At 40.9% G+C, this 16,553-nt stretch overlaps 1 protein-coding gene across 2 annotated transcripts in view; it reads right to left on the bottom strand.

The window, feature by feature from the left end:
• CNTN5 (contactin 5) overlaps positions 1–16,553 on the bottom strand; it is a 2,016,448-nt gene that overhangs the window by 858,777 nt on the left and 1,141,118 nt on the right. Inside the window, exon 5 of one of the 2 annotated variants that reach the window (XM_077298468.1) lies at positions 16,082–16,303. The exons of the other annotated variant lie outside the window; for it this stretch is intronic. Within the exon in view, the coding sequence (XP_077154583.1) occupies positions 16,082–16,303 (222 nt within the window). The remainder of the gene's footprint in view (positions 1–16,081; positions 16,304–16,553) is intronic. 2 annotated transcript variants of the gene reach the window in all.

The following is a 16,553-nucleotide window of genomic DNA, read 5'->3' as shown; positions in this document are numbered from 1 at the left end:
ACAGTATTGTTATCTAGAGTAGGTGCTGGTAAAGGTTTACAAGGGTTGTTCTGGATTGAAAAAACATGGTTGCTTTCTGGCATATATACCAACGGATTCCTTCACCCTGATGATGTGTGAAGGGTGAAGGAATCCATTGTTATTCCAAAACGCGTTGGTTGTATTTTGGCTCCTACAGTGCTCCGTACTACTTACAGGGGCACCACGTGACTTCTGAGTCACGTGACCCGAACGCTACGCAGGTCCTGCCAGCTGCAGTGAAACTAAGCAATGCGCACCGGTCTCGTCACTTCCTACCTCTCGAGCGCCTGTTACCGGCCGGGACAGTGCGCTCAGGACGCATACACCAGTCTTCTGTCCAGGAAGTGAAGGTAAGTATATGAAAACCTTCTTTTCATCTCCAGCAAGGTTGTTTTTACATTTTGTGGATCGAGCTACACTTGTGCCTGGACACAGGTACTGAACTTTTATATTTTAGTCTGCATGTCCAGCCACCATATTGCTCTATTGCACGTGTCCTTATATATATATATATATATATATATATATATATATATATATATATATATATATATATATATATATATACACTCACTGGCCACTTTATTAGGTACACCTGTCCAACTTCTTGTTAACACTTAATTTCTAATCAGCCAATCACATGGCGGCAACTCAGTGCATTTAGGCATGTAGACATGGTCAAGACAATCTCCTGCAGTTCAAACCGAGCATCAGTATGGGGAAGAAAGGTGATTTGAGTGCCTTTGAACGTGGCATGGTTGTTGGTGCCAGAAGGGCTGGTCTGAGTATTTCAGAAACTGCTGATCTACTGGGATTTTCACGCACAACCATCTCTAGGGTTTACAGAGAATGGCCCGAAAAAGAAAAAAAATCCAGTGAGCGGCAGTTCTGTGGGCGGAAATGCCTTGTTGATGCCAGAGGTCAGAGGAGAATGGGCAGACTGGTTCGAGCTGATAGAAAGGCAACAGTGACTCAAATCGCCACGTTACAACCAAGGTAGGCCTAAGAGCATCTCTGAACGCACAGTGCGTCGAACTTTGAGGCAGATGGGCTACAGCAGCAGAAGACCACACCGGGTACCACTCCTTTCAGCTAAGAACAGGAAACTGAGGCTACAATTTGCACAAGCTCATCGAAATTGGACAGTAGAAGATTGGAAAAACGTTGCTTGGTCTGATGAGTCTCGATTTCTGCTGCGACATTCGGATGGTAGGGTCAGAATTTGGCGTAAACAACATGAAAGCATGGATCCATCCTGCCTTGTATGGAGCATCTTTGGGATGTGCAGCCGACAAATCTGCGGCAACTGTGTGATGCCATCATGTCAATATGGACCAAAATCTCTGAGGAATGCTTCCAGCACCTTGTTGAATCTATGCCACGAAGAATTGAGGCAGTTCTGAAGGCAAAAGGGGTCCAACCCGTTACTAGCATGGTGTACCTAATAAAGTGGCCGGTGAGTGTATATATATATATATATAAAATGTATATTTTTTAATAGGGGAACACGTCCTTTAGTTCTTAGCGTTTACCTGTCCCCCACAGCATCTGCACCTATTTAGAACCAAAATCTTATAAAAGCTGACCCCATAAAGCTGACTCCTATCTTACAGGTAACCACATTACATTGGTGTTCAATCTATGCATTTTATATATCACAAGTACAGTATATTTTTTTCTACTTGTAGTATCTATATTTCCCTAGGTGTTTTAGGGTTATACTTGAGGCTGATTTTGTGCATCCACAATAGCGCCACTACATACTAAATATATCAGTGTCACTTTATGAAGTAATAACTTTGGAACGCTTCAATAAATTCCACTGATTCTGAAATTGTATTTTCATGTCATATTGTACTTCATGATAGTGTTAAAATTATGATTTGCGTTTATTTGTGAAAATATCGGGAATTTGATACAAATTTAGCAATTTTCAAACTTTAAATTTGGATTCATTTTGCGTTATGTTACACAAAATAGTTAATCAATAAAATTCCCCATATGTCTACTTTACATCAGCACAATTTTGAACTACATTTTTTTTTGTTAGGAAGTTATAAGGGTTAAAACTGACCAACAATTTCTAATTTTTCCAACACAATTAACAAAACAATTTTTTATGAACTACATCACATTTAAAGTGATTTTGAGGATCATATGTGACAGAAAATACCCAAAAGTGACACCATTCTAAAAACTACACCCCTCAAGGTGATCAATACCACATTCAAGAAGTTTATTAACCCTTTAGGTGCTTCACAAGAGCTAAAGCAATGTGGAAGAAAAAATGAACATTTGACTTTTTTCACAAAAATGTTACATTACCCCCACATTTTTTTTTTTATTTTTGCAAGGGTAACAGGAGAAATTTGACCCCAAAATTTGTTGTGCAATTTCTCATGAGTATGTCAATATCACGTATCTGGGGGAAAACTACTGTTTGGGCACATGGCAGTATCCAGTTGTAGTACAAGTGATCAGATAACTGCAAGTTCAAGTCCCCTAAAAAGTAAAAAAAAAAGTTAAACAAAATGATACAAATTAAAATCCCTTTTCCTCTATTAAACATTTGGTTTCTCTGGGTCAGTAAAAGTCAAAATATAAAATTAATTACCTCGTCTGGTAAACACCATAAAGAGAAAGAAAAAAAAGAGATAAAAAATACCAGAAATGCAGTTTTTCAGTTTCCACAAATCAGAAAAAAAAAACAGAAAAAAAAAGCAAAACAAATGCAATTCAAAGCTATCAAAACATTCTATCTGCCACAAAAAGGTATTGATAAAAACCACAGCTCAATTAACATTAAAATAAAAAAACAAAAATAATTATTTTTAGAAATTTCAGAAAAAAATTTCACTACTAAAATAATAATATAAAAAATAGACAAATTTGCTATTGCCATAATTATAATGACTTGGAAAATTAAGATGTCAGGTTATTTTTACCATACAATAAATTCTGTGAAAACTAGAACAATAAAAAAAAGAAAGAAAAAAATTCTGAATTAGGTTTTTTTTATATTCACCTATTTTTGGATTTTTTTTAAAAATAATTTTACAATACATTGTATGGTAAAATAAATGGTGTCATTGTAAATAACGCTTCCCTCAAAAAAAAACCCCAAGAGGGCCATTACTGCTATGTGGATGGAAAGTTAAAAACGGTACAGCTCTTGGAAGACGGTGATGAAAAATGAAAAGCACAAAAATGCAAAAATAAAAAATTGGCTGCACTGGTAAGGGGTTAAACAAGTCATTTTCTTACCTTCTGCCTTAGGAAAACTGGGTTGGATATGAGGGGTGGTCTTCTCCCAGAAAGAGAGTTTTCAAGGTATGATTTTATTTATTTTTCCAAAAAACTACTAAATGAATATATTTCCCTTGTAAACAGCACCTTACACGTAACCTCACGTCACAGAATCCACTACAAATAAACACTGCGCTGACATTAAGCCAATTTGTTCTTGAATTGTGTAATTAAAAGCCTCGCTAACTCCAACCACTGTATCTATGATTCAAAATGAGAAATGTCAAGTATGGCTTTCCAAAACTCTCAAGAGTTTTAATTTTATCTACACTGCCGTAACAAGAAACACGTATCCTGTAGGTTGTAGTACTTCTCTTCTTCCAGCTTTTCCTTTCAAACATATCCCCCAAGCTTCAACATAAATTGATATTGAACTAGCATGTGAGAAGTTCTGTATATTTAAACAGGTCTCCTGGGGCGTCATCTGGAAATAACTTCTGCAACAAGAGCAGAACGATGCAATATTCTTCAAAGAAGAAGGTGATGACAATAGTATTATCATGAGCTCACTTTATTTCCTATACACTACTGAAAGTGGGTAAAAATACATGTACAATGTAATTAAAGAAAAGAACCACAAACACCCCAAGGCAATTACTGGGGTTCTCAGTAAAGATGAGCTGATCTTTTGAAATTTGAATTTGTCAACTTTACAGAATTTTCTCAAAAAATTTGATTTGCTGCAAATAAATTTGGGCAAATCTCAATACTAAAAAGTTTGAAATTGTAAAATACAGGTGGGGGAGAGGCGAGAGCGATATCCCCACTGACCACAAGGGCTTACGCTCTACATGAGAGATTACCTCACTGAGTATAATAGCTTACATGCTACAGGAAAGAAGTGTGCCTCGCTGACAATAAGAATTTACACTCTACAGGAAAGAGAGAGAGGACTCCGCTCACCATAAGATCTTACATTCTACAGAAAAGAGGACCATGCTGATCATAAGAACTTGCAGTCTTCAGAAGAAAGAGAAAACCCTGCTGATCATAAGTGTTTGCAGTCTACAGGAAAGAGAAAGAGAAGACCCCGCTGAACATAAGAGCTTACATTCCACAGGGGAGAGAGAGGACTCTGCTGACCATAAGAACTTAACAGGAAAGAGAGAGAGGACCCTATTGCCCATAAGAGCTTACACTCTACAGAGAAGAAAGAGAGAGGACCCTGCTGATCATAAGAGCTTATACTCTACAGTAGAGAAAGAGAGGACCTTCCAGACCATAAGAGCTTACACTCTACAGGATGAACAGAGAGAGTGGACCCCGCCAACCATAAGAATTTACACTCCACTGACCATAATAGCATACATTCTACAGAAGAAAGATACCAGTGACTCTGTATAAACTTTGCTCTGCTGGTATCCACTATTCTATGATGACCCCGGTACTGACCATCACTGTGCAAGGTGTGCTAATCAGCAGATGTCATAGCTGCAGGGAATTAGGTGGAAGCCCACACCTCAATGTAAAATGTTTGCCTGCTCTCTTTGATACTTCAGTGTGGGAATTGTTTTTTTCTTTTGTAAACTGTGAATGCAACCATAAGATGTTCGAATTTGCATTAATCTGCAAATTTCATGAAATTCTTCTCGAACACGATCCTCTGCAGACCAATATGCTCATCTCTACTTATGAGTAGAGATGAGAGAACTTGTTCGGCAAACATTTGCCAATCTCAAATTCGGCACAAACGTAGTACATTCGGATTCGTGTTCAGATTCCTGAGCTTTTTTCCTAAAACATCGGCAAAAGTTGGCCAAAGTTCGGTAAATGACTAAGGGCTCTTTCAGACTTCTGTGTTTCCAGTAGCAGCACGGGCCATAAAACTTCCCACACCCATTCACACTGATGACACATGGATGACATCCCTGTGTCATCATTGTGACATGTATTGGTGCCTGGAAATCAGCGGCACTGCTCGCACTGTTCTCCGGCGCCGGGCATATTCATCAACCGCCTCCTGAGATATGGATTATTTAATGTAAAAAAAATTACTTGGGTTTTTCCTGTATTTTTGATGACCAGCCAGGCAAAACTGACAGCTGCAGGATGCAACCCTAAGCTGTCAGCTTCAGAAAGGCTGGTTATCAAGAATAGAAGACTCCCCACATCATATTTTTTAAATTATTTAAATAAATTTTTTTTAAAAATGGCATAGGTTCCCTTCCATTCTTGACAACCAGCCAAGCTAAAGCAGACAGCTGGGTGCTGGTATTCTCGGGCTGGTAATGGGCCATGGATATTTCCCCCCCCAGCATAAAAGTTGTAGCCCACAGCCGCCCCAGAAAAGGTGCATGTTTTAGACGTGCCAATTCTGGTGCTTTGCCCGGCTCTTCCCATTTGCGTTATGGTGGTGGCAAGTGAGGTTCATATTTGTGGGATATTTGTGATATCCCCTTTGTATTCTATGGTGACATCAAGCCCACGGCTAAGTAATGGATAGGTGCCTATATGTCACCTATCAATTACTAATCCTATAGTTATATGGAAAACACACAACCAAAATAAAGTCATTTAATTGAAAGAATGACACAGACTCCTTTAATGAATCTAAATTAAACTCCCAGCCACAGAAGCCAATGTCTCCTGTAATAGAAATAAAATAATAAAGAACAATTTTCCTCACCTGTTCAGAGAGAAGATAATAATCCATTTGTCCCACGACGGGTCTAGATCTGTATTATCTAGATGGCAGCTGCATTGTTACATGATGCAACTATACAGCCTGCCATCTAGCAGAGACACTGAGCAGCATGTGTTACCACTGCTCAGTGTATCACAGTGAGCTCTTATGATCTGCCTCATGTCACCACAAGAGTGAGAAAGTTCTCACGCTCGCAGAGCCGTGAAAAAGGTCCTTGAAATTCACAGCCAATGAACTCAGTTCAACTCACTGACGTCAGCACTAGCGCTGCAGGAAAGGTTGTAATGGCGCTCGTGCTGATGTCAGTTTGCTAGTGGTGATCTGACCAAGGTTATCGTGGTTTGGGGGCCCAGCTGGGAACACAGCCTCAGTGACCAGTGGAAACCTCAATGACATCACAGCTACTCACTGATGCTGCATTCACAGCAGCTCATTCCTCTGTGGTTCTCAGCCAGGATGGTCGCATCTGGGCATGGCACAGTATGCACTGTGCAATACTCCTCTGTAATAGTGATGTGCTGGTGTACTGTTTTCCCGAGCACACTCGAGTGGTCTCTGAGTATTTGTGAGTGCGCGGAGATTTAGTATTTGTTGATACAGCTGCATGATTTACAGCTGCTAGACAGCCTGAGTACATGTGGGGGTTGCTAGGGAATCCCCTCATGTATTCGAGCTGTCTAGAAGCCACAAATCATGCAGCTGCGGGGATGCAAACTAAACCTCCAGGCACATCCAAATACTCGGAGACCACCCGAGCATGCTCGGGAAAACCCGAGCAACGAGTATACTCGCTCATCACTACTCTGTAATACTGTATGCAAACCAGCATTATATAGTTTAAGTCCTCTTCCTCTCTGAAGTGGCAATTTGCATATTAAAATTCCCAGAGGAGCATTGCACAGCGTATCAGTCTCCTTACCTTGGCATGCCAGAACCGGAATGTCACTCTCCGCAAGCAGAAAGTTTACCCCTTAGACATCAGTCCAGAGCCTCTTACATAGCCAAATCAATGCTCTTATTTGGCTATGTAAGAGGTTATAATACCCAGAGACACTTTGTCTGCAAATTGAGATTCTGATTTAGCATTTATCCTGTCATATTTCAAAGCCTGTTAAAGGTCGTTAGTGACTTGTAGGATTGCTGCTTCCAGGGTTGGACTGGCCCACCTTAGAACTGGAGGATTTTCTGGTGGGCCCAGGCACTGACACCTGCTAGGACCCCTGCTGCTCCAGGGGTCTCCAGCCAGTGGCGTGTTGCTAATAGCGGCACACCATGCAGCTGCTATGGGGCCCGGGAGTCAGAGGGGCCTGCCCGGTGCAAGCAGAGCAGCAACAGGAGACAGGAGGCAGAAGGGCGTGGAGAGGGGTGAATATTCATTTCACTGTATTAACTGGCAGGCTGTGGCTAACATACCGCATGCTAAGCCGGTGTGGCTGCACCAGAGGTGGGGGGGGCCCAGCAGGCGGCTAACACTGAGGGCAATCTAGCCTGTTTATCCATCCTCAAGGTTCTGGGGGGCCCCTGGCCAGATTGCCCTCATGTGCAGCCAGCAGGAAGCGATGCCTGCATCTCCACTGCCTACAGGAGAAAATGGCAATGGAGCTGCAGGGATCCATTCAGCTTCCTGCCCAGCGTTTCCTGTCTGCTACATTAGCGTTGGCTGGATGACGTAATCATTCAGCGCGTGGCTGTACCAGAGAAGAAGCTGCTAGCAACGGAGATGCTGCTGGGGAACGGACAGAGAGGTGAGTGGTGCTGTGTGTGTGTGTCTGTAGGGGAATGTGCAGAGAGGTGTGTGTGTCTACATGTATGTCTATGGGGTAATGTGCAGAGAGGTGTGTGTAGGTGGTGGAGAAGGCAATGATGTGGGTCATGGAAAGGACATTGGGGTGGTCTGAGAGGAGGCAATGATGGAGGTGGTGGAAGGTGCAATGATGGGGGTGGTGGCGGAGAAAACAATGATGGGGTGGTGGGGGAGAAGGCAATTATGGTGGTGGTGAAAGGGACGATAGGGGTGGTGGGGCAGGAGGCAATGATGGAGGTGGTAGAAAGGGCAATGATGGGGGTGGTGGTGGAGAACGCAATGATGGAGGTGGTGAATGGGTAATGATGTGGGTGGTGGGGAGAAAACTATCATAGAGGTGGTGGAAAGGGCAATAATGGGGGTGGTGGGGGAGAAGGCAATGTTATAGGTGGTGGGGAAGAAGGCTATGATGGAGGAGATGGAGAGGGCAATGATAGGAATGGTGGGGGGAAAAAGCAATGATAGATGTGGTGGAAAGTGCAATGATGAGGGTGGTGGGGGAGAAGGCAATATTTTTGCTAAAGGGAAATGTACAACTAGTCTTTCAGAAATAACATCTAATCACTGAGTACATTTGCACTCAGACTAGGGAATATCAGCTTCTCTAGAAACAAATATTTTTATATAAACTGTAACAGCACTGGTTTTAATTTTCTCCATAGTGCTTTGAATTTACACATAACAGCCTACTAAATGGGGTGGCATACCCAAGAGAGGGCTAGCACTTAAAATGTGTGTTTTACACCCAAACCACTATTGTAATTTGCTTTATTAAACTTTTTTCTATCTAGCTAATTCTTAAATATTCAAAAGAAATGAGGTATTGTGCTAAAACCACTATAGACAACTTATGCTACAAGTTGTGTGATAACCTATTTTACCCACAGATAACCACTGATCAGACTGCCAAGATTAATGACAGGCACATGTGAAGATGAAAATGAACATAGACACTTACTGCGTCATGGAGAATAGTGCCGCTAGGTGTACTGATCTGCGGATGTTGATACTGAGGGTTTCAAACAATAAGATGACAGGAGACTTGTTCTTCTGTGTGAAAAGCCCGCAGAGCCAGAAGCACCCCGTCCGGTGGTGATCCTGGATGCGCGGCTGAAAAAATGGCAGACGCTGCTGTGCTGTGCAGCGTGTGACGTCACAAAGGCTACGGAGCTAGAAAGGGGCCAAAACTAACCTAACTAAGGTCTTATTGTTTGAAAATAGGTTATCACACAACTTGTAGCATAAGTTGTCTATAGTGGTTTTAGCGCGATATCTCATTTCTTTTGATTATTTTGGTTCACCTGTAGGTGTGACAGGGTAGGCACGGCACCTGTCTGGTATCGGCAGCTTTTTCCCAGTTTGTCACGAGTGCCAGTGTGACAATCCTTTGTCGGTAATTCTTAAATGTGTTTTTTTTACTGTACTTTCTGTGATGTTTTGTTTGACAGGACTCGGAGTCTCAAGCATGAGGCTGGGGCTGCACTCACTCCCACCGCATCCATTGCCACTCCTGGAACAAGACTGCAGTTACTCATTAGTTTCTTATATTACAGCCCCCTCTGAAGATGTCCTGGGTCCTGGGTGATAGAAGCTGTCGGAGATGTGAGTTGAACACCACCACCCTGATTCTGTCTCAGCCACCAACGTAGCTTCAAACTGTGAAACACGTTGGTAGGGGGCATAGCTAAAAGCAGTGAGTGACACCAGCACCACCTCAGAGCCTCCAGCATGGCCCTTAAGCTAATTGTCAGCAGTAGGCAGTGTTAGAAGCATTGAGTGACACCAGCACCACCTCAGAGCCTCTAGCATGGCCATTAAACTAATTGTCAGCAGTGGGCAGTGTTAGAAGCATTGAGTGACACCATCACCACCTCAGAGCCTCTAGCATGGCCCTTAAACTAATTGTCAGCAGTGGGCAGTGTTAGAAGCATTGAGTAACACCAGCACCACCTCAGAGCCTCTAGCATGGCCCTTAAACTAATTGTCAGCAGTGGGCAGTGTTAGAAGCATTGAGTGACACCATCACCACCTCAGAGCCTCTAGCATGGCCCTTAAACTAATTGTCAGCAGTGGGCAGTGTTAGAAGCATTGAGTGACACCAGCACCACCTCAGAGCCTCTAGCATGGCCCTTAAACTAATTGTCAGCAGTGGGCAGTGTTAGAAGCATTGAGTGACACCAGCACCACCTCAGAGCCTCTAGCATGGCCCTTAAACTAATTGTCAGCAGTGGGCAGTGTTAGAAGCATTGAGTGACACCAGCACCACCTCAGAGCCTCTAGCTTGGCCCTTAAACTAATTGTCAGCAGTGGGCAGTGTTAGAAGCATTGAGTGACACCAGCACCACCTCAGAGCCTCTAGCTTGGCCCTTAAACTAATTGTCAGCAGTGGGCAGTGTTAGAAGCATTGAGTGACACCAGCGCCTCCCCGTGATGATGATTCATTTGAGGATGGTGCTAGAAGCTGTGGGGTGGCTGTGGTGTCACTCACTGATTTCATTTCTGCCTGGTGAAGGAAGAAGCAGAGTGCTGGGGCTGCACTCACATCTGCCACAGCATTTCACCCTCCAGGATCCAGGTCGTCTTCAGAGGGCGCTGATACATAAAAGAGGGAATAGGATGCTTCGAGGAGTGAGTGCAGCACCAGCCTCCTGTGATGTCTTGTTTGAGACTCCTTTCAAACGAAACACTACAGGAAGTACATTAAAAAACACATTTACGTTTTTACATGATATGGATATGTGTAGGGTATTCTGTAATAGAGCAAATGACAAAAGTGGTTAGGGTCTAAGGATATGTATTTAGAAAATATATTTTAGGTGCCTGCCCAGCCCTTAAACATTCTCTTGTCCTTACAGACAGTCATGATGGGAAGATTTGTTCTGCATCCTGCTACCCTACACCAGAACTGAAAAATGGCTGATCGAAGAAGTTGTCTAATCTCGGCCATTCATGGCCAAGATAGTGATAACTGCTTCTAAGTGCCAGCCATCAGAGGCTACAAAAACAGCCAAGCATGGATGCGCTAATTTGTTTGCATTATTCCCATAGAAATGACTGGGTGTTATGCAAACAGAGCAGCAAAATGAACTATGCTGTTGGCGTAACTCCTAAGATGCAGAAACATTGTAGCTCACTGTGTTACACTGTTTCTATAATTATTATTCAGTTCTGTGGGATATATGCAAACAACATGGTGCAAATACGCTTACATCGCCTTGAGTTGATGAGGCCTTAAAGCAGTTATTCCAGTTTAGGCCATGAAATGGTGAGATGATAAAAATTATTTTAGAGAAGCTATCAGACAGTGACTTATAGAATAAATATTTTCTGTTAGTTATATATGTTATTCAATAATTTTTGGCAATGTTTTTTTTTCCAATCTGTATTAGAAATTAAAAACAGAAATCTTGCAATACTCACAGTGACCACTGTGGATTTTCAGTAAGTTAACATGCACATTAGCCACAATGAACAGACCCCCTCTATATTTCATACTGAAGCATCTAATGAGCGTGTGCAAAGGTCATAGTGAAGGGAAGGGGCACATAGGCAGCTGTAACATCACCTATTAGTGGATTATGTGTTATCAGCTGTGTATATAGATATTACCGGACATTTTAATCCTGTGTCTGATGATAAAAAGCCTGCTGAAAACTCTTCCTTAACAGACAAGAAGTAGGAGTCTAAAAAAGCCCCAGTGGCAGATATGACAATTGCAAAATTACTATTTTTTTTTTTTTTTTTTTAAATATTGTAACATTATAATATGAGTAAAATTCATTAAAATACATGTAACACAAAAACCTGATGTAAGCAACAGGTCAATTTGAAATTATAGCTTCAGTTTAAGGGAATAGTTTGTCTCATGAAACAATAACTGTCTATTGACATCAATATCCGATCAATCAGGAATTTATACAATATGATCTCCATCAATCTAGAAAGGTTTCAGGGTCAGACCATTTGGACACCTACCAAGTCGTTAATAGCTATAAAGTCTATCAGCGACTTATAATACTACTACTACTACTGCTACTATTAATAATATTATAATAATAATATAATTAATAATATCGACAATGTACTAATAATAATAACAATAATAATATAATTAATATTATTGACAGTGTAATAATCATATAATAATAATAATAATAATAATAATAATAATAAAAATATAATTCATAATATTGACAATAAAATAATTACAAAATAATGACAATATTAATAATAATATTGGCAATGTAATAATAACAATAAAAATAACAGTGATAATAATAATGTAATTAATAATACTGACAATGTAATAATAAAAATAACACTAAAAATAACAGCAATATTATTTTTATTAATAATAATAATAATAATAATAATAGTAATAATAATAATCTTTCCAACAATAATCTGCTGTCTAAATTACACTACTATTGCCCTATAATCTTCCTGGGAATGTAAACAATAGGTCATTTTTCGATGATAGCTTCCCTTTAAGGGAATAGGTTGTCTAATGAAACACAATAATTGTCTATTGACATCAATATCCCATCAATCAGGATCTATAAAATGTGATTTCCATCAATCTAGCAAAGTTTTGAGTTCATACCATTTGGACATCTACCAAGCCAATAATAGCAATAAAGTCTATCAGAGACTTTTACTAATAATAATAATAATTAATAATAATAATAATAATAATATAATACACAATATTGACAATGAAATAATAACATAATAATACTAACAATAATAAAAATAATAGTAATAATAATATTTACAATGCAATAATTATAATAATAACAATAAAAAGGTCATAATAATAATAATATAATTCATAGTATTGACAACAAAATAATAACATAATAATAATAGTAATAATATTGACAATGCAATATTTATAATAATAATAATAATGATAATAATAATAATAATAACCTTTCCAACTATAATCTGCTGTCTAAATGACACTACGACTATTGCCCTATAATTTTCCTGGGAATGTATAGCATCACCCTTCACTCCTGTAATAAATGAGAAGAGGTAACAATATTTGCTGATAAGAATTTGTGACACGGAACAAGACATTGTGCACTTGTAGCGGCGTGTAATGAAATTCATATTGTTATCCCGGCTCTCGCAGTTAATCACATTATGCATGTGCACATTTGTTACAGCTCTTAAGGAGTAATTTAACTGTGCATTTTAATAATGTTTAGCAGGTAAACATCAACATCTTGGAGTCTGGGAAGGGTTCTTTATTTAAATAGTAATCACATTTAAGAGGCTGATTTGCATTGATGCGATTTAAGTTTTCGTCTTATCTGCGCTTTCATGAACCTCGCTGCCATTTCTGTGACAAATTGTTATATTACAAGATCCTTGTTCTGCAAAATGAAAATTCCACAAGAAAGTCTTCAGGTTCTGCTCTTCAAGGTAAGAAAATCAGATCCCTCCGTCTATTAAAAAAGGCTTGGTCAGAAGGGAATAGCGGGCCCAGATTGCCTTTCCCTGGCACTCCACTCAAATTATTGTTGATAACCCCTAAATGTTGGCCAACTGGGATGCAAAAATTGGTTTCTCATCTAAAAATACTTTGTTTTATCCTGGGAAAAGGGCTAGTCCAGGTGTCTACATTAATGTAGGATACGGTCTAGGGTCTTCAATAAAGGAGGTTTCTCCCAAAATGTTGGAAAATCTTTTCTTACAGCTCAAGAATGTGCAACTCCTCTCTTAGGTTTTTAGGAAATGTATAACAAATTGACAACAAGGTGTCAATAGAATGTGTCCCTATACAGTCTGACCAATGACCATGTTTATGGTATGGTCTGCATTAATGTACCGGTCTGGTCTGGGGTCGGAATTAAATGGAGTGTGCCAAATTGGTAAGTTATCCCTTATCCATAGATTGGCAATAACTTCCGGATCATTGGTAGGGTCCAATCAAATCCTCACCAATCTCGAGAATGGGTCACTGAAAAGCCCCATCTGAATAGAGCGGAGATCAAGCATGCGCACCTCCACTCCATTTGTTCTTAAAAGAAGAGCTGAAGACCAAGCGCAACGCTATCTTCAGTGATTGCATTGGGAATGAATGGAACGGATGTGCACATGCTTGGCCTCCACGCCAGATGGGGCTCTTCAGAACCACATTATCGGGATCAGTGAGGGTCTCAGCGGTCAGAACCCAGTGATCACGAAGTTATCTCCTATCCTATGAGGGTAACTTAATCTTAAAGGGAACCTGTCACCCCCCACAGCCGTTTATCCCTTGGCAAACTGCAAGGTTCCCTGCCTGGATGAGCTGAAGTAGCCTTTGTGTTCTTAAAGGGAACCTGTCACCCCCCTCAGTCATTTATCCCTTGGCAAACTGCAAGGTTCCCTGCATGGAAGATCCTGCCTGGATGAGCTGAAGTAGCCTTTGTGTTCTTAAAGGGAACCTGTCATCCCCCTCAGGCGTTTGTAACTTAAAGAGCCACCTTTTGCAGCACAAATGCTGCATTCTGACAAGATGGCTCTATTAGTTATGATGCCTGCACATGCTGAAATAAACATTTATAAAATGTGCCCCCTCATACCCTGAAACCGTCCCGGGGGCGGGACTTTCCTTCCTAATCAGATGCAGCACCGCCATCACTCTGGGTTTGTGCACTCTTGGCGCCGCCTCCTCTTGCTTCATTATCGTCCCCAGTGCCTGCGCATTAAGTTTTTTTGGGGGGCATGCACAGTTGTACAGCCCTTCGTACTTACATCGCAGGTGCCGGGAACGATAATGCAGCAAGAGGAGGTGGCGCCCGGCGCGCACAGGCCCGGAGTGACGGCTATGCTGCGTCTGATTAGGAAGGAAAGTCCCGCCCCTGGGACGGTTTCAGGGTATGAGGGGGCACATTTTATAAATGTTTATTTCAGCATGTGCAGGCATCATAACTAAAGGAGCCACCTTGTCAGAATGCAGCATTTGTGCTCCACAAGGTGGCTCTTTTAGTTACAAACGCCTGAAGAGGGTGACAGGTTCCCTTTAAGTACACAAAGGCTACTTCAGCTCATTCAGGCAGGATCTTCCATGCAGGGAACCTTGCAGTTTGCCAAGGGATAAATTGGCAAAGGAAAAAAAAATCCAGCAATAAATAAGGACAACATCTGGAATGTGTTTGGTCCGGTTCATCACCCTACAGTTTTTTATGGATTTGTAGATTTTTCGACAAAGTTAAAGTTTTTATGGATCTCCGCCCTTTTCTGGATTTTCTTCCTTTGCTATTTTTTAATCTTGGTACATAGATTTAGTCTGAGGTCTGAATTCACAGAGACATCTGGTTTGTGGTCTGGTCATATGTTTTGACAAATACTCACCTACTATATAAAATAAGTCTTCTGTAGAATCTTTCCTTAGATCATTCTCTATATTGAACAATTCCTTTGTTAAGCCTCTTGGAATGTATCAACAAATTGGCAACAAGGTGTTCCTTTTGGACTTGTCTATCGAGTATGTCCTCGCAGAGTCTGACAGTGAAATCCATCTGTAGCAGCAGAGACACTGAGATGGACTACAACATGCAAGATGTTGGGGCGAGTCTTTGGCTCTGTAGAGGAAATGGTCACTCTGCTCCTGCTCTCCTGTCTGTCCAACTGCATAACATAAAAGGCGGAGCTTACAGTTCAGAGCAGACAGGCCATTGGTCAATGTCAGGAGTAAAGCATGATGGAAAGTGAGAGAAGGGAATTTCCTGCTCCTACAGTGCTGGCAGAATGCTGATAAATAGTGAGTACTTACTGATAAAAAGTGGAAGGCAACTTAGCAAACATGAAAACCGGGAGAGGTCCTGCACATATTGGATTGGTGTGTGAACCATAAACAGTTTTAATTTGTAGGGAATGAAGACAGCAAGATCATGCTTTTCTACAGGTTTTGCAAGACAAGAGAGGGGTGCCTTGAATATTTAGACAAAGTGATGATCAAGCAATGTCTATCCTGTCCGAGGATACTTTTGGACTAAGAAATTAGGTCCTAGATATGACTGCAACCTATGCAGATGTTCCCCTTGCTGTCCCTTACTCCCATGTGCTATGTTATTGAAACAGTAAGTTAAATGCTTCAGCTGCATCCCCCTCCTCCCCCTGACTTCTTACTTTTTCACTCTAGACAGATTTTTATTTGGAAAAGGTTTCAACACAGTAATTCTGCAGCTAGGTAATGGAGAACCACAGGTTGAAATGTGTATTTGTAGGCGTGAGGTGAAACCACCTAGGTAATGAATAGCATGGATCTCACACATGGAATGAACAGAAAGATATATAAGCACAGCTAGACTCACCATCATATTGCCCATCTGAGAGTTGGTAGAGGTTTGTTGGGGAGCTATATTGTCTTGTTCTGTCTCTTTCGTATTCTGAGGCTTGTCCGATAGGTTCTAGCGAGGAGCTGCTATATCTGGGTCTATTCTTGTTGTTAAAAAGTGACAAAGATGAGCTCCCTGATTTTCTCCTAAGTATTGCAGCATATGAGGTCTGCTGTCCGGGGACAGCACTTGAAAGGGCTGAAAGATGAAGACAAAAAAAGTATAAAAACATGGAATGAAAATCCAAATACATACTCTTAAATATGTATTGCACCGCGAAGTGCAACAATTCCTAACGGCCATACTATCAGATCAGCGCCATTGTAGATTGTCAGTGTGCTGAGCTAAGTGATGGGGGATCGCAAGATTGCAAGCTTAAGATCAGGACCTGGTATATAGTGACACCTGGACCTCAAGAGAATCTCAGATGTAGGGTAAGTATATGAAT

This window comes from Ranitomeya variabilis, chromosome 3 (genome assembly GCF_051348905.1).
Source record: "Ranitomeya variabilis isolate aRanVar5 chromosome 3, aRanVar5.hap1, whole genome shotgun sequence".
Classification (NCBI taxonomy): Eukaryota; Metazoa; Chordata; class Amphibia; order Anura; family Dendrobatidae; genus Ranitomeya; species Ranitomeya variabilis.
The sequence above is the reverse complement of the archived record's forward strand: the minus strand, read 5'-3'. Positions and strand labels throughout refer to the sequence as shown.